The sequence below is a fragment of the Globicephala melas genome, chromosome 6 (genome assembly GCF_963455315.2).
Source record: "Globicephala melas chromosome 6, mGloMel1.2, whole genome shotgun sequence".
NCBI lineage: Eukaryota > Metazoa > Chordata > Mammalia > Artiodactyla > Delphinidae > Globicephala > Globicephala melas.
In genome coordinates, this window is record NC_083319.1 from 8833639 (window position 1) to 8852986 (window position 19348).

The following is a 19348-nucleotide window of genomic DNA, read 5'->3' on the forward strand; positions in this document are numbered from 1 at the left end:
GCGATTTTAATAAGCAGTGGTGGGAATTCTGATGCACGGGGTTCACAGACAATGTTTTGAAAAATACTGCTCTTCCAGATGACTCTGGAATCCCTGGGAAACCTGTTAGCCATTCTGCGGCACTTTTATAAGGAAGGACAAGGCCTTGATCAAGTTTTCCATGAATGGGAGGAGGTGTCATATAGTCCCTAAGGGCAAGTGCTTCAGTCACAGATGTGGGTTCTTAATCTCCCTGGGCATTAGTTCCCACATGTATAAAATGTGGTTGATAGTATCACCTACTTAATAGGGTTATAAAGAATAAACTAAAAAGAGCAGATAAAAATTTATTCTAAGCATAACGTCTATTACATGAAAACTACTCAATAAATGTTAGCTATTATTATCACTCTTTTTATTAGTATGAATTCTTCTCCGGTTGTTAGAGAGAGCCCTGGGAAGGGGCGTGCAGCATACATGATTACCAACTTTTTAAAGAATTTTAAATAAGATGCCTTTTTTTTTTAAAAAAAAAAAATGTTTACTGGAGTATAATTGCTTTACAATGCAGACGTAGAGAATGGACTTGAGGACATGGGGAGGGGGAAGGGTAAGCTGGGACAAAGTGAGAGAGTGGCATGGACTCATATATACTACCAAATGTAAGATGCCTTTTTTTCCCCTGTGGTGGAAAGGGAGACCTGGGGCCAAGCAGCCTCCTAGGGCGGGGCTAAGGGCAGCATCACAGCTCAGCACGACATCCCCTCCCTAAAAGTGTTGGCAGTGTGACCTCACCTAGAAAATACTTGGGACCCAACAGCATGTCACCAGAACAAGGCAGGTGCAAAAAAGAATCAGAGGGTTCAAGTTCCTCACAGGGACTGTGGTCTAGGCTCTAAATAGAAACTCTTTCTGTTTTAGTAAATTAACGTGAGAGGATGCTGGATCACTCTTTGCGAGCATGAACAGAGCTGAGGGCCATCATGTTAAATCTCTAAAGAAGGCCCGGATGAGAGCAAAGATTTCCAGCTCCACACAGAGGCTAGAAAAATTACCATTATGTAAGTCAGGGACCTGGAAAGCAGGACAACCCCCTCCAAAGAGGCGAAGTTATGGAAACTGAAAAAGGGGAAAAAAAGGAAGCTGAAATTCAGCGATACAGGTCCTTACTCAAGTGGCCCAGAGATTAGTGACTGACCCTAACAACTGGCCAGACCCCCCTATTCCAGGCCTCAGTCAACTCCAGCCCTGCTGGAAGAGTTAAAGCCAATGGAAGAACGGGACTCCTCCTGGATCAGCAGAGAGAATTTGTGAAAAGCAACAGGCTTACCGACAGCAGAGCTCAATGTCAGGAGCGCCGGGACGACACCTCCGCCCCCTGGATAAGCAGTTTGTAATAGACAGATGGATGGGATCTCCCTATTTGAGGGACAGAGAAGCTGAAAAATGTGCCAGACTACAGATTTAGGCTTGGAAGTAGCCCCGGGCCTCCTAACAACAGGTACGAGAATAGCTTATTGCACATAAGGGAGCAGTTGTCTCTCCTTCTGAAGATAAGTGACACAAAAAAGCAGAGCTGCAATTATACATTAACTTCTAATGACGAAATGGAAGAATCCTGTCCTCTTTTGAAGAGATTTCAGACACTAGGAAGTAGGAAGTAAGCAAGAGGATTTCTAGAGTGTAAGGGTCCCAGGAAATCCGAGCCCCTGGAGTCTGGCTCCAGACGGCATCTTGTTCCCCAACTGTGCTTATGGGGTCACAGTACCAGGTGCTCCTGTACCAGGATCTTAAGTTTACCATCCCTTAGCAAGTTCCACCAACCATAAGGTGGTCAGACATGCCTGGCTTTGAATGTCAGCTCCATGGCACTCTAGCTCTGTGGCCCCAGGCAAGTTACTTATCCTCTCTGAGCTTGTTTCCTCATCTGTAACATGGGCTTAAAATAACATCTGTCTCTGTGGGAGGATTAAAAGATATCATAGGTGCTTAGCACAACACCTGACACATAAATAAATGCTGGTTATTCTAACTGTCAGGGACCTTACCAACCTCGGTCATGACCATGTCCCATGTGTCTCAGAATGCCTGGCTCATAGCAGGCTGCTCCATGAATATTTGTTGAATTAACGAGTCATGAATTAATGATAACCTCTGCTGGCCTTTGCTCTACTTGAACGCAGGTGGGTTCCTGCCCCCTTTTCTCCTTTCCCTCCTCCACCCCCTATCTGCCGTTAGATATTCTGACATATCTTTGGGTATATTTGATGTTACCTCCCACCATTAGTCAGTCATCTTTCTCATTCTAATCCTCACTTCTCTAACATTCTAGAATGCATTCCTCCTACAGTATTTATGTATCTACTAAGTTTCTGGACAAAGACAGGTGTCCTTGGAACTTACCAGGTTCTCTGCTATTACTAAAGTCTTGTGGTAATTCACTGCAAGCCTCCTTTCAATAATGATCTGTACCAGTGCCCTTGGAATTCTATCTCTAAATAAAAAACAGCAACCATACCAAACTTTGGCGAAGACATGGAGCAACTGGACCACTTATAGACTGTGGGTGGGGGCTTACCCGGTGGTGCAGTGGTTAAGAATCCGCCTGCCAATGCAGGGGACACAGGTTCGAGCCCTGGTCCGGGAAGATCCCACATGCCGCGGAGCAACTAAGCCCATGCGCCACAACTACTGAGCCTGTGCTCTAGAGTCCGTGAGCCACAACTACTGAGCCCACGCGCCACAACTACTGAAGCCCGCGTGTCCAGAGCCCGTGCTCTGCAACAAGAGAAGCCACTGCAATGAGAAGCCTGTGCACCACAACGAAGAGTAGCCCCCGCTCGCCACAACTAGAGAAAGCCTGCGCACAGCAACGAAGACCCAATACAGCCAAAAATAAAAATAAATAAAATAAATAAATTTATTTTAAATATATATATATATATATATATATATATATATATATATATATATATATATATAGACTGTGGGTGGGAATGTGCAAGGTAAGCCAAGCCTCTTTGGAAACCAGTTGGCAGTTTCTTATAAAATTAAATATGCAGTTACCATATGACCCAGCACTTGCACTCTTGGGCATTTATCCCAGAAAAATGAAAAAATATATTCACAAATACCTATACACAAATGTTGGTATCAGCTTTATTCATAATAGCCCCAAGCTAGAAAAAGCCTAGAAATCTTTGGAAGGGTGAATGGATAAACGAACTGTGGTGCATGCCCACCACGGAATATCCCTCAGCCAGGAAAAGGAACACACTACTGACAGATACAACAACTTGGATGAATGTCCAGGGAATTGTGTGGAGTGGAAAAGGCCAACCATAAAAGATTACTTACTGTGTGATTCTATTATACAACATTCTTGAAATGATAAAATTATAGAGCGAGGTAGGTGTGGTCATAAAAGGGCAGCATAAGGGACTCTGTGGTGATGGAGCCATGTCTGTGTCTTATCTGTGGTGGTGGAGAAATGAACCTACACATATGATAAGACTGCATGTGACACTGGGGAAATCTAAGGCCAATGGATTGTATCACTGACCATTTCCTGGCCGTGACTGATACTTTACTATAGTTATGCCAGATGTTACCATTGGGGGAAACTGGGTAAAGGGTACCTGGGATCTCTCTGTGTCACTTCTTCTAACTGCATATGAATCTATTATGCTCTCAAAATAAAAAGGTTAATTTAAAAAAAACCTGTATCTGAGTTGAAATTCATTCACTCATTCCATAAACAGTTCCTGAGCACCTGTGAGGTCCCAGGTGCTGGGCCAGGTGCTAAACCTGAGACGTGTGCTCTCTGCTGTCATAGCACTTATGGCGCGGTGGGAAAATATACAGGACATCGGACTTCACAGGAACAAAAACTTTGTGCAAGCACGTCACACCTGTGTATAGCAAATTTGGTAAACTGTACAACAGCCTCTTTTGTCTCCTTCTTGAGTAGCTGATGCCATCTTGGGATATGAGAGGCCTGTCACTCTGCTCAGTTCAAGACCCACCATCCAGAAACCTGGGAGCTGCTACCTAGAAAATGATTCCTACAAAGTGTAATGTCCGCACATCTGCTCCCTCCCTCCCTAATCTTTAGCGACCTTGGCTTCTCCTTTCCTATAATGTCAAGATGGAAGGGATTTCTAGCTCAGAGTACATTTGGTTTGGGAAACACTGCTCCACAGGATACCTGCACATGCATGACCACAAAGTGTTAAACAGAAACGTATTTAAGGAAAAAAAATCAGCAGACAACATATGTTGCTGCGTACCTCCCTGGATCGTCTGTCGATTTAACTTCTTTGGAGAAATCTCTCCAAAGTGTGTCTTCCCAAGTTCTCAAAGCTTCTCTCCCGAGATTTCCAGACTGCCCCCAACTGTACCCAGACCCTGAAGGGAGGCATGCTGTCCAGAGTGGGCACTTCCGAACAGTCCTGTCGGCAGGGAGAATCCTAGAGAACACCAAGGTCATTCCGACCCTCGCTACTCAGAGTGGTCCTTTTCCCTCAGCTGATTAGAAATGCAGACCCTCAGGCCCCACCCCAGACCTAATGAGACAGAATCAGCATTTTAACAAGATCCCCTGAGGATTCAAATGCACACTGAACTTTGAGAAGCACTGACTCTGGTTCTCAAAACCTACCTATATGTAAGAATCACCTGGATTTCTTCTCTAATTTGTCTTATTTCTTCAAGATGCAGAAAAATAAAGAATAATATGATGAACATTACAGATACAGTTGAAACCCCTGTGTACCTCTCCTTGATCTCATTTTCATCTCTCTCTCCCTTGAAACAATCACTAAATAATCTGGTTCACACTCCCTGCTTATTTTTTATATTTGTACTACATAGTCATAAACCATATGCAGTACTGTTTAGCATGATCTTAAATTTTACACAAATGTATACCATACCGTGACTATCTCCCTGCAACTAGCTTCTCTGAACAATTGGCGTTTGAGATTTGTACACATTGATACCTGTATCACTGACAGTGCTGTGTAGTCCCCTGCTATATCACTATCCCACTGCTTCTCCATCTCCCCCATGGTTGGACATTTCCTCAGTGATCATCTCCCATATTTAGCCAGCTTAGTCCTTCATCTCACGGGTCCTCACTATTTGATACCCAGATCCCTACAATAGCCTGGTCAGTCTTCCTGCCACCTCAGCATAGGATCTTAGGGTAGAAGCGACTTCCAGAGATGTCCAGAGACTTCCAAGTCCAGAGACTTAACGGTCATTTGGTGTCCAATCTGGTATCTGTGATAGTGTATTCTTTACCAGATACTTGAAATATAGCCAGCAAGTCTCTACTTACAAACTATTAGTGATAAAGAAACAGTATGCCGCAGAGCACTCCATTCTTCCTGTCAAACAGTTTTTTTCTACATTGAACTGAAATCCATCACACTTTAATTTCCACCAGCTGGTCCTACATCTTCACCCTTTCACTTCTTCTGAATTTCCTTACCATCACTTCCACACCCCCAGCCAGCTGTCCTGTCTGGCCCGCTCGCCCTGTCTCAGCACTCCAGCCACAGTGCCCTTCTTCATTTCCTTCAACTTGCTGAGCATCTTCTCGTCTTAGGACCTGGAATGAGCTCTCCAAACTCCTTCTTCTTCCTGACCCCACCTCCACCCCCAGATTAGAAATTACAAAGAGGGTATTGGATTAACATCTGCCTCCCCTACTAAAATATAAGCTTCACAGTGGCAGGTTCTCTGTTGGTTTTGTTCAATGCAAAATCCTTAGCTTGTAACATAATACCTGGTACAGAGTTAGCTATTAGTGGAGTTTTATTTAATAATGAATGAATGAATGAATGAAAGCAAGCCAGCCAGCCAACTCTTTGGGGCCATATAAAACAAGATCACCTCTATAGGAAAGCCCTTCAAATGTCTGAGGAGAGCCACCATGTCCCCCAGGGTTTTTCTTCTTTACCAGGGGCCAGGAGTGACATAGGAGGGTGAGGCCAGCCATACTAGATAGGTACCTAGAGAAGGGGCAGGGCAAACACAGGGACCACTTCATAACTTTCTCTAGGATCAGGCCTGGAGAGACACCCCCAGGTGCTCACAAGTCCACTGTCAGCTGCTGCTGGAAGTGAACTGCATTACACAGCATATTCATGAAATTTGTTTTTGAGTCAGACATGAAAATACTATAAATGTTGCACCAGGTTAATCTCAAAAAATTCACTTCAGAGGTTAATACAATGCCAGTAATATGAGCAAACAAAGAAAATGCCGTGGGGGCCATCACAATGAAACACATTGTGACATCATTCACCAGCCATTAGCTCATGATGAGGCTGGCATTCCCTATGTCTAGAGACTGGCACCTTTCAATAAATAGGCAATACAATTAAGTGCAATGGATCAACACTGTAACATTAAAAAGTGAAACATCTGCAAGTGTCAAACTCATCCAACTGTGAACTTAAGATTCTTGCATTTTATTGCCTGTAAATTATAGTATAATAAAAATTTACTTTAGAATGTCATACAGAAAAAAAAAAAACCTCTGATCCTAAACTTAAATAAACTAACATCTATATGTATAGAGAACTTACATGTACATAAGTGTTGCCTGATATTTACTCAACTCTGTCTAACCCACCACTAATTCACGGCCTGATTTTAGGCAAGAAACAGCCTTTCGTGGGCTCTCAGTTCTACAACTGTAAAATGGGGCTTGATTAATGAATTAATTCAACAAATACTGATAACCATGGGACAATCCTCATAGGGCTGTTGCATTTAATGAGAAAATACATATGAAGCACTTAGCAGGTGAATAGTCTGAGCACAGTTACTATTTGAAGAAACAGAGGTTATGCATCATTAGGAAGGTGTGTGCACGTGAAGAACAACACAAAGAAGAAAAAGTCTCTTTGTGGAAATCTAGAGATAAGCTAGATTCTCCTGTAATCTAAAATGCTCTCACTTTAGGAAGTAGCTATATGGAGGAAAAACTTTCCCTTTACCTCTTATGTTCTGTAACTGGCACCTGTGAATTAAGCTGACAAAAGACAGATTAACAGGAGAAAAGGCATACAAATTTTATTTCTAACTTTACATGCACAAGGCCTGCACAGAAAAGAAAACCCAAAGTAGCAGTTAGACTCAGAGGTTTATATACTATTTTAACAAAGGGCAATAAATTGTGGAGAGGTCACAAGACAAAAGAAAAGGGATTTGGGGCTTCTAGGAGTGGTAAATCACGGGAAGGCAGATATATGCGGGAAAGCAATGGTAGATAGGGTTATTTAGTAAGGTTTGTTTATGTAGACTCATCTTGGTGTCTTCTCTGTCTCTGGTGATAAGGACTGTTCTCCTTCTCTTGGTAGAGAGAGGGGAGGGGGCACTTTTACAAAGAGAAATTTATGCCCTGCTTTTAGGCAGATCGGGGGAGGGCAGAGAGTTCTTCCTGTGTCTGCTTTTCCTCAATTGCCTTCAGCTCAAAATAATCCTTATGCCAAAGTGGCATATTTTGGGGTGGTATATTTTGATCCCCTTTATAGCCAATACCAGTATGTGAAAAATTCTTAGTCTTAAGCATAAAAGTATATAAATGCTGTGGAACTGACTGAATTTTGTCTTGAGGTAACCTAGGAGAGGGGGGAAGGCCCTGGCTGCTTTTTAAATGGCCTCTGTATTGTATTCTAATTTTCTGGACCAATTTAGATCCACTTCATCCTTCTCTGTGTTGTTTTTTTCTCCAGGTACATTCAGACCACGTAGTGGAAGAAAAGCAGCTTACTCTGTGCTTTTAAGGTCAAACTATATTTGTGAAAGATTTTCTAAAATGTTTATTTCACCAAGGTAGTCTGATCCTGAGACAGTCTATAAAAATGAGGCTTTGAGACCAAGGATGAGGGAGAGTGTTGACGGACGTGGAGAACATTCTTCAAAGAAAGCAAAAGACTAGATCAGCCAAACTCACAGAAGTATAGGAGGCAAAAGCATTTTAACTAAGAACACTTCTTACTATAGAAGATGACAGGAAAGCAACCAGCCTGCATTCAAAGCCAAATGCGATTTATAAAATGAGTGTTGGCTTAGGTGAATTTAGGGCAGGGCAGCCTAAACTATTTCTTTTTGCCTCCTAAAAGCAATGATTAAAAAGAGTCATACTCTTGGGGCTTCCCTGGTGGCGCAGTGGTTGAGAGTCCGCTTGCCGATGCAGGGGACGCGGGTTTGTACCCCGCTCCGGGAGGATCCCACATGCCACGGAGCGGCTAGGCCCGTGAGCCATGGCCGCTGAGCCTGCACATCCGGAGCCTGTGCTCCGCAACGGGAGAGGCCACAACAGTGAGCGGTTCGTGTACCGCAAAAAAAAAAAAAAAAAAAAGAGTCATACTCTCTAGTCACTATTTATAGTGTGTCCTTATGGTGTTCTGCACTGTACTTTGAGATGAGGTGAGCACCAAAAATGGGTTACTGGCCCTTGAGGACTATAAAATTTGTAACAATAGACAACGCGAATAGTCAAAGGAATAGAGTTCTTAGTAATGGCATAACCTCCTTGAGGAAGAATGATTGCTGTTAGTGATTATTCCTCCAGGGGATGTGGAGCTCAATGGTGCAGCTTCTGTTCCCAGAAAAGAACCAGGATGTCCTGGCAGAGTGATGCCATACCCCTCCCTGACTTAGACCACACAGAGCAGCAACTCAGTGTTGAACCCTACGCCACCCTTGAGCAGTGAAGATCCACATTCCTCTCCCTTCCATTCAGGCCACTCACCTCCCTGGGGACCTCACTGCTCCGGCACCTTCAAATACTACCTCTATGCTAACAACTCCCCAGACCAAATCTCCAACTCAATCTTTCTCTCCAAGTGCAAGTTCAGACTTACAGCTGTCGGACGTGGTTCTGCGGACACCCCCGGGGGCCTCTAAAACATAACATGCCCTGAGTCACCCTCACTCCCACTCCTCACTCACATCTCAGTCAGCAGAGCTGCCATCTTCTTCCCAGTCACTTGAGGTGCAAGTTCAGAGTCATCGCCCCGGTCTTCTCTCACATCCAACATCTTAATCAGTCTCCAGGCCCCGGTACAGGCCCCACACAGTGTTGATTTTGATTGTTGTATGTTTGTATCTGTATTTCACTCTTTGAAGAGGTAAAACTCACTTGCTTCAAAACTCACAAGAGTCCAAAAGGCCATACAGGGGTAAGTCTGTCCTCTCCTCCCTCCTCGGACCCTCATTTCCTCTCCTCACCAGCAACCTCTATTGTTTATTGTGTGTCTGCCAGAGATGCTGTATGCATTTACAAAGAAAGAGAAATACATATTCCCTTTTGCCTTTGGTAAATGGTAGCATACTATACACAACTCCACTCCTTGTTTTTGTTGTTTTTCTATTTAATGTATCTTGGAGATCTTTCCAAATCAGTACCAAAAGATCCTCCGTATTCTTTCTTATGGCTACATACTATTCCACTGAGTAGATGTACTGTATTTTATTTAGCCAGTTTCAACCTTTCGCTACTACTAATAAACTGCAGTGCATAACCTTGTATACGCCACTGTGCATGTGAGGATATTTCTAGAATTCCACCATGTCTTTTAGTCCCTTGCCACTTCTCCCCTTTCCATTTTCACGTTCTCTGCTTTAGCTCAGACCTGCATCGTTGCAGGAGCCTCCCTAACAGGCATCTCTGCTCTATTATCTTTAACTTACCCAACAAGTATTTAGTGAGCACTTTCTATGTGCCACATACTCTGCTATGACACGGAAGAACAAGAGAATAAAAACAAACAGAACAAAACAAACCCCCTCCTAACCAGACCCACACAGATCCTAGCCTGTCTCACAATTATCTGAGCTTTGGGAGCTTTTTAATAAATCAAGCTGCTCTCTTCTCTGTGTTTGGAATCGGTTGAGAATTAGAGACAGGAGTCAGGCAAATGGAAATCAAGACATCAGTTTCCTCACTGTCAGAGTTTCATTGGCAAATGTGGCTGAGCCCGACAGCCACATAGACTTCCTCCTACTTCCCCCAAGTTTAGACCTGGAGCAGCCCACTTGCGGGAGAGCCTGGTCTGCAGAGAGGCAGCTACTCGCCTGAATGGTTGCCGAGGAATCACTGTCTCATGACTGTCGAGCTCCAACAGGGGATACCAAGGCAGGTGGGCCTCCACACCTGTCTCTAGAAGACGCAGGTGTGTTTTTCCATGTGGAAACAGGAGAGGAGCTAACGCACAAGCTCGGTGGGCAACCAGATCGCAAAGGTAAGAGAGGAAAAGAGGAAGGGGCAAGTCAGCTGTCCAGCCTCTTTCCTCCATGGAACTGGAGGAGAAGTTTCTTCCTGGAAACAATAGAATTTCCCCAACAGTAAACCCAAAGGCTTTCTCTCCAGCTTTGTGTTTTAAAATCAAGTAGTCCTTTACTCAGGAGCAAACTAGGTCTTTTGAGGCTTTTGGAAGCTACTTTAAAATGTCTAAATACGAAATTGCCTGATATTTGTATCACGCCTTGATGATAAACTCTTTCAAATACGTGGCAACTTTCTCCAAAAGATCAAAAAGCAAACCACTGCTAATTCAGCCGAGTGAGGGAAATTAAGTCTGAATTATACTTTTTAAGAAATCCAACTTATTGGTAGTATATTGTAATTAATCACAGGAAGGACTGATGGGAAAAAAGAATGGGCAGGTAATTCAGATGGAATTAAAAACTTTTCAAACTTTCTTCCTTCTGCTCCTGGCTGACATCCGTTTAAGGCAGAACACCCCTCAAATAACCATCTTTCCAATAGCTTTCCTTTGTCTTTTCCTAATGTACTGAACTAATGAGGAAACTTTGCCTCTTGTAGGGTCGGACATGGCCCTGAAAGGAGGTTATGAATGAGGAGACGTGAGGATGCAGAGAGACTCGCCATCTGCCTTCTGCCCTCCCTTCCCAAGTGAAACGGCGTTTTCAGAGGAGCCCTGTGGCTTCCGAATCATCAAATTCAATGGAAGATTTTAGTTTCGATCTTCAAACTTTCTGTTATATTTGACACCTTCAGCCAGATCCCTGGGTCCCACCACTAAGGGTTCTAATTAAATAGTTTCCATGATCTATATTTTTGAACAAACTTCCTAAGTTATTTTTGTGACCGGTCAGAGAGCACTGCCCTTCTTGAAACTCCTCCACTGGCTCCTCTGACCCCTTTGAATTCTGTTCTCCTACCTCCTGACCACCCCTGCTCTGTTTGCCAGGGCAAGCAGAATTACCCCCTCTGCCCCTGTTAACAGACACTCCCCCACAGAACCAGGAATGGACATGTGACCCAGGCTGGGCAACTATAGTCCTTCCCCAGGGTTCTTCTAACTGATGGGGAAGATTTTTCCTCTCAACTTGCAAGTCTGTGAGAACATACCCCATGCTGCCTGAGATCACACCCATAGCTGCATGGTGAAAACTCATGGATGGTAGGAGACAGTGAGGTCAACAGGCAGAGAGAAGCAGGGCTAAGGGGTGGAGGTTGAGGGCGTAAGAGAAGAATGGACTGACTGTTGGCAGTAGAGTCCCTGGATCCAGTCACTCCCTGAAGCGAGCGAGATCTGTCCCTTCTTGTAGTTTGGTTACATTAACCTATACATTCTCCTTTTTCGCCTAAACTATTTTGAGTTGGGTTGCTGTTACTTACAACCAAAGAGCCCTTCCCTAGTCCATCTCTTAATTGGCTTCCTGGCCTCCTCACTGTACATATCAGTGAAATTAACTCTTAAAACTCAGAGCTCAAACCATCACTTGTCTGTCTCAAAAGCCACTCAGACTCCCAATGTCCTGGCATTAAGTACAACACCTTTCACGATATGTCCCCCAATTTGACCTTCCAAACTTCCTCCTACTTCACCATACAAGTGGCAAACCAGGATCCGGCCATCCAGAATACCATCCTCCCCACCTCTGCCAATTAAAATCGACTCAAGAAAAAGAAAAGAAGGAAGGAACGTTCTTCCTCCTTTTTCAAGATCCACTTCACATTACTCTCTCTAAGAAGACTTTTCTAAGAACTTCCTTCCTCCAAAGATGTAACTGTACCCCTCTTCAGCCCCCACGGCAGTATCTAATGATCTCTGTCCTATTCCTCACCCCACCACCCATGCATTTATCAGGTCCACTCTAACCTTCCTCTTAAATATTTCTTAACTCAATCCCATTGCTCCTGCCACTCATCAGAACACTTAATGTCTCCTATCTGGCCACTCTGATAGGTCTCCCTGCCACCAGCCTTATCCTCCTGCAATCTAGCTGCCCACTGACACCAGTTATCTTTCCAGTATGCAAATCTGATCATGCTGTGCTCTGGCTGAGAGAGTTAAGACCAAACTTCCTAGCAGGCAGGTTAAGCCCTCCCACTGGCCTTTGCACAGACAGTCTCCTCTGTCTGGGGAGGCCTCCTTCACCTCTGCCTGGTAAAGTTCCCACACTTCAAGGAGTCTCTCCACCGAGAAATCTCCTTGGATTGCCCTAGGTAACAGCACTTCCATAAGCCTCGCTTAATCTGGAAGGAGATGCTTCGTTTGCATACCAGTGCTTAGCACAGGGCCCAGCACAGCACACAGGTGCTCAGTAGGTTCTTTCATAGATACCAAAAACCTTTTCTGGTGAGAATAGGCCTTGTATGACCAAGGGACCTCGCACAAGGTCCAACTTTGTGCTTGGTCAACTTTATTGGTGTCCAGTCCGGTCCTGCTATAATCTTCACCCGACAATACCAAGTCACCCTGTGGACACTGACATCCCATAAACACTTTGCTCCTGATGGCACCGCTGAGCACACTGAGATTAGGAGATGCGCACTGGCGCTAGACTGATGTAGGTTCAAATCCCTGCTCTGTCACTCACAAGCTGTGTGACCTGAACAAGTCTCTTAACTCTTCTGGACCTCAGCCTCGTCATCTGTAAGATGGAGCTTGCAGTAGTTATCTGTTTTTTTGTGAGGACTAAAAGAGAAAATGCATTTGGGATGTTTGCACAAGTGCCTGGTACACAGGTAATCAATTAAGTTTGCTGAATGAATGAGTTAATGAATGAGCAGCCCGCAGAATGGCAGCGGTTCTTAAAAGACGCATCTTTCTAGCCTGTTTTCCAGAAAACCCAACCTCTGGTTCCCGGTGGAATCAGTTTCAAGTCCGGCCCCTGAGTCTGGGGTGAAGCCCTTGGCCGGACGCCGCCCGCCCTGCTCCCACGGCAGCTTCGCTAGCCCTGCGGCCGCCAATCACCAGGGCCTGGTCCCTCTCCTAACCAGATTCACCAATAGGACCCGGAAGGCGCCACCTCGGGCTGCTTCCGCTGCGTCTCATAGGCTTCCCGGCAGTCCTGCCCGCCCCTTTGACTACGTCATCCGCGCGGCGCGCTGTGGGGTTTGTAGTCTAGAAAGAAGCAGCGCTGAGAGTCCCACCTGGAGCTTCAGAGGAAGGAAGAGTGGCCCTTCCCCCCACCCGTCCACCTACCTCCACTACCCACTCCCCACCCCACCCTCCACCCCCCGCTCCACCTTTGGTAGATAAAGCCCAGGCTTCCCTGCCCTCCTTTCTAAAGAGCTGGAGTTGCCCACACGCGGGTTACCAGCGGCCCCCAAGAAACAGGAGCATTTTGCCCAGATAATTCAGCATTCACTGAAATTTTAGATTTCAGTTTCAGATCAAGGAGACATTCAATTCCCATATTCTCATAAGTGGACCTACCGCGCCACGGTGGGGGGTATGGTGGCAGCTCTGAAAAGGCAGCGGTGACTCCAGACTTCTCTAGCTTCCCAGAAGAACCCACTGCAGAACCAGCAGCCGTGAATTTATCCAGACCCTGTGAACCTTGTCTATTTCGAATTGTATTATCGTTTAAAATCAGGCAAGCTATCAATGGCTCCTCATTGCTCGAGATATAAAAATTCATACCCCTTAGCTAGGCGTATAAGGTACTTCATAACTATTTTGTATTTATTTTTGTGTGGTTACATTTTTAAAAACAGCATTTCTCATTTGCTGCACAAAAGAATCTCCTGGGGAGCGTTATAAAATATTGGTATTTGTGTCCCACCCTAGACCTGGGACTCTTGGGCGGATGGTGCAGGCTTCCATATGTGTTAAAGTTCCCGGGATGATTCTCCTGTGCAGCCAGGGTTAAGAATCACTGCTTTAATGCCTGTCAACACTGCTGGGACCCACTTTCATGGATCCGAGCCTTTGCTCTGCACTTTCCTCTTGTTTAAAGTGGCTTTCTTGCCCTTTCCGGCCTGGCGCGATGGTCATCCTGCCTGGCTAAGAGCAACTGCTCCCCGTTTTCCTCCCGGCCCTCCCGCAGATCCCCTCCTCCTATAGCACATTATACATGCTTCTTTTCTAAGAGCGCTGGAGTTATTTGGTTACTTGTCTGCCTTCCTGGAAAGGCTGTCCCTGAAGAGTCCTCTTTCATCCACTCCAGAGCCACTGAATCAGAATCTCTGGGGTTGGCCTTAGGTACAGTAAGCATCAATAATATTTGTTGCCTTGAACTGATGAAGCATCTCATTTGCTTTTAAGGCAATTAGACCGTTGCACCTAGTTGCCTTTGATTTCCCTGGAAAGCTAAGCACCACTGTGTTGTAGTATCTTCTTCATTCATTACTTATTCATTCATCCAACAAATATTGTACACTATAACAAAGCCCTGGGGATTCAGGAGTAAACAGGAAAACATAGTTACCACCCTATGGGACCTGGAATCTATTAATATATTAGTTATAGCATAGTTATTATCATTTCTTCTGAATAATAATTGGAATTTTTTCCCCTTCTAGATACTATTTGATATTCACGGGTGAGGAGATGTCATATTCTCTTATATCCCCAGTATGTTGCTGGCACATTGAGGGCATTCTGTAAATGTTTACTGAATCAAGGTACCACATTTCATAGCACTTGTCACAATTTGTATTTATTTGTATGATTCGTATTTATTTGTATGATTTGTATGACTATTTCGTACTTGTCACAATTCGTATTTATTTGTATGATTATTTGATTAACGGCTATCTGTTCCATGAGCTGTAAATCCCCTGAGGGCAGGAACTGAATCCCTTTTGCCTGCCATGCCTGAGACAAGGCCTGGCCAGAGCAGGTGCTCAATGAACATTGCTAAGTAAATAAATAAATACACATAAGGCACCATTAAGAACAGAAATGAAATCTCCCAACCAAATATCCATTCCTCTCTCTCATTATTCTTCCCCCCAAAGATAATTTTCTTCCTGAGCATTAAGGGATTTCAAGTTAGAGTGAGCATGAGCCCCGACTGAGATGATGCTTCTCTTACTTACTTACAGGTTGACCTGGGCCTCTACTTCAGGGTCTTTTGTTGGCCACGTCTGCAGGGGCTGGATGCCAAAGGAGAGAGACGACTTGGCTTTCCATAGAAGGGTCTGTGCCATCTGACTCCCACTGGACCCTTTCGTCAGCGGATCCATCAGTGGGCCTGGAGGCTGCAGTGCTGTACTGAAACAGAAAGAGTTGGAAAGGCACTTAGAACAGAGAAGAACAAGGGCCCATCGCTGGCCCATTCTGGCCACTCCTCCACAGGGGCCAGCCCATCAGTAATGAGGAGGGGTAAAGCCAAGGCCCTCCCAAGACGCAGGTGCCCCACTAAGACAGCACCACGCCCTTCCTGCACACTGTGGCCTCGTGGCCCTGGAACCGTCCAAATCCTATCACATCCCTCAGCAATGAGTGGAGTCCTCCACACTCTCAAGTCAGCGGGGTCGAAGGTAAAAGGAGAAAAGTGAGCATGTGAACCATCACAAACTTGTTTAGTAAAAGGCAACATTCACTGAGGAAGGGAAAGCTCTGTCTGGAGTACCTTCAGAGGATGGACCTCATGGCCATTGGCGTTTGGTCCAGGAGTGCCTGGTTTATCTCCCAATTTCCATTTAAAATAGCCAAGAAAAGCCATAAAAAGAGCCTACACTGGCAACAACACTGTAGACAAAAGGACCAAACCCACATTCAAGAGTAATAGCATAGAGGAAGTAAGCAGTAAATGCTTGCTGAATTAACAAATGGGAATAAATTGGGAAATGCACTGCTGAAACACGTCTGCTTCTTTCTCTGATGACACAGCGAGGAAGGAGGTAAGGTGATTCTGGGATGAAGAAGGGTGGCTTTGTTAGGGAAATGCAGGCATCCCTGCTTTTTCGGATTGGAATTACTTTCTGAGCCAATCAGGAGCGTTCTTCCCCCACCTCTACCTCAGGTGACACACAAATTAGCAAAGAAAATCCAAATACTTGGAAGTGGGAAAATAAAAAGCAATCTTAGATAACACTTATGTCAAAAGGGACTCTTTATAGTGTCTTCTTAATAAAACGCTGTGACGAGGCAAAAGACAAAAGACCTCGTGGTCTTATTAGTGAGGAAGAGGCATCTGCACAGGGAGCCACCATCCTGCTGCAGGGTTTGATTGCCAAGAGAAGTGACTCCATACAGCCTGGGTATTTGGAGCCAGATGGGCACTGCCCACTCCCAAGCTGCTACACTAGTACCAATTATAGGCTGCAGGCATGTCGCAAAAGAAAAAAAGGCCACTCTTGCCAGGTCCCCCTGGTATTCCTCCTTTATAAGTGATGACCCATCCTCCCCCATCACCTTACCTGGGCCTGAGAAGCCACAGGCTGCATGTCTGACCCAGACTGCTGGATAATCTTACTCTAAGCTGGCTTCAGGCCACTCATCTTGGCAGAAACTCTATAGACATGAAAGGCTCAAGCCTTCCACGTACGACAAATGGCAAGAAGGGAAGGTTCTGCTATGATGTCAGTTGTTCTTTACTCACTGGAACCTCAAGTCTTCTGCAACCCAGGGTCACTAGAGTTTATGGCTGCCTTAGCAATAAACAAACAAATAAATAACAAAGCAGGGCTTCTGGATGAGAGACATATTTTTTTCTTTGAACCCACTAGATTTTTTTTAAATTACAAAAATAACACTTGTATGCAAAACATTTATTAAGAAAATGTTCCTTTCTTAATCATGCAAGTTAAAAAAAAAGAAAAGGAAAGAAACTGCTCCTAAAAGAAACCAATAAGCAGGACAGGGAGGTGAGGTTTCATTTTCAGGCAAAGTCCTGTGAAGGTTCAGCTTCAACTTGAGTGGAGCTGGGCTGTCCCACGCGGCAGCCATGCGCCACCTGTGACCACTGAGCAAGGAAATGGGTCAGGCAAAGCAAGACGTGCGTGTGTAAAACACACACCGGACTTGGAAGACTTAGTACAAATAACAAAGGATGCAGAACGTCTCAATAATTTTTATGTTGATTACATGTTGAAGGTAAAGTGTATTAGAATTGATTTTAACGTGGCTACTAGAAAATGAAAATCACATACACAGCTTGCTTTACAATCTGCTCGGGGTTGGTTACACCGCAGAGCTGTCCCACCTGCGAAGAGGAACCGAGAGCCCCGGGTCGGGGTGAGGGCTGCAAAGTCCCCGGGTACTTGGCACTCTCTGCACAGGTGGGCAAAGCAGCTTCGGTGAGCAAGGGCAGCCCACCTAGGAAGAGTCGCCACCCAGGTGTGGGTATTGGAGAAAAAGTGCACTGAAGAGGGGAGGGGAGAAGATTCCAGAAATGGTGAGGGGACCCGATGGCAGGCACGACATCCCCACCTCCACTCCCTTTCCTCTCCCAGTTAACGGTTTGGTATTATTCCCATCACTCCTCTCTCTACGTATTTGCAACCTTTATGTGACACACATACGGAGAATATATAACGCTCTGTGACCTGCAATTCTCCCTAAAGCACAGTCTTAGACATCTTTGTAAATCAGTAAATAAGGTACATCTTAACATGGAACATTACAGAATGGGATAACCTCATATGCTGCTTACATTTTTTTAATCTTTAAATAATAAGATTATTTCATTGTTTTAGTGTTATTGTCTAGCCCTTTCATCTTTAAAATTTGTTTAGAAACACTTAAATGCTAGTTCCTTTAAACCTTTCCCACCATTTAATTTTGTCTTTTTGCCATATCTTTACCCTTAGAGTTTCTGAGTTCTTTTTTTATACTTTCATCTAATTCTTTAGCTTCATTTTCTAACTCTTCAGATGCTGTCTCATCAGTGTTAATTTTAATCATTTTCCTCATTTCTGTTAAATTTTCTAGACTTAACTTTCTAATTTAAAAAATGTACGTTCCTCTTAATCTTCTGACATATTTTATCTTTCTTGTCTCACTATTTAAAATATTCAGCAGAGGAAGAACTTCTTGGAAAATGGCAGAGGAAGTGCTCATTTGCATAACTCCTTGGAACCCATGGAAATAAGAAAAAATAGCCCAATACATAGAAGAAAACTCACTGAAACAAGAGAATGACCAAACTCCATGCTGTAATTCTGAAGATCTGCTGTATACAATTAATCGTGGACAGACTGAAAGCGAACATCAAGGTCTACCTAGCTTATATAACGTGAGGAAAATGGGCAAGAATGTCCTAAAGGCCGACAGTGCCCGATCTGGAGGGCTGAGGCCTGGAAGCATGGGCAGCACTGGGGCAGAAGCTGTTTGTTCTTTGTGTGTCACTGCCCCAGCTTTTTAACAAGGGGTGGCCTAATCTTAGGAAAAGCTGAAGGAGAGAAGGAAAAGTATATCTTAAGAGCCATCTGAACCTCTTGAAAGATTATTAACCAATTACATTTGAACCCACTAAAAGAAGGTCCACGAATCATGGGAAATCGCACTGACCCAGACCCTCTTTGGAGCAGGCTGTCTGCCCTGAAGTGGCGGGGGGGGGGGGAGGGCTGAAAATTTAAGGAGAGTCCTGCCACGGGGTCACATACACCACAGGCACAGGGGACTCTGCAGACAGGAGGGCAGGCATGGGGGGAGCGTAAAACCAGATGGCACGTTCCCACTGTCTCTGTCCCACTCCCCAAGAAGCATCAAAGCCAGACCTCCAGCACCAGCTCTGAAAGAGAAGATTCACCATCGCTCAGAGAGGCAGGGAAAGGAGTCAAGGTGAATCTACCCATATTATCAGTGGGTAAACACAGACCCAGACAGAGCTGCTTCCATCCGAGACGAACATGCAGGAAAAAATTAGCACAGGACCTATGAAAAGAGGTTTGCAAAAGGCAGATGACGAGTACAGACGAGAAGATTTTTAACAGGGATCAGATGAAACATATAACAGCTTTGTTTTCTCAAGAAAACGAGAGAGTAAGAACTCAAAACAGAAGATCAAGTAATACATAGACAGACTTCTCAAGGTTCTAGGATAAAAATCCCAGAGTGTGACCGGAAAAGGGTTGATTCACGTCGTGGAGGTGCTTTCTGGGAGGGGAGTGGGCCTGAAGGGGAGGAAATGAGGGCCTCTG

General features: G+C 44.7%; 1 protein-coding gene across 5 annotated transcripts in view; it reads right to left on the minus strand.

Moving 5' to 3' along the window:
• The window catches only part of GARNL3 (GTPase activating Rap/RanGAP domain like 3), a 153280-nt gene that overhangs the window by 112744 nt on the left and 21188 nt on the right, over nucleotides 1-19348 (minus strand). For all 5 annotated transcript variants that reach the window (XR_009564250.1, XM_060300413.1, XM_030858623.2 and 2 more), the window contains exon 2: nucleotides 15303-15473. Coding sequence is in view for 4 of the 5 variants with exons in the window: in XM_060300413.1 (XP_060156396.1) it covers nucleotides 15303-15473 (171 nt within the window). In the remaining variant the exon portion in view is untranslated. The remainder of the gene's footprint in view (nucleotides 1-15302; nucleotides 15474-19348) is intronic.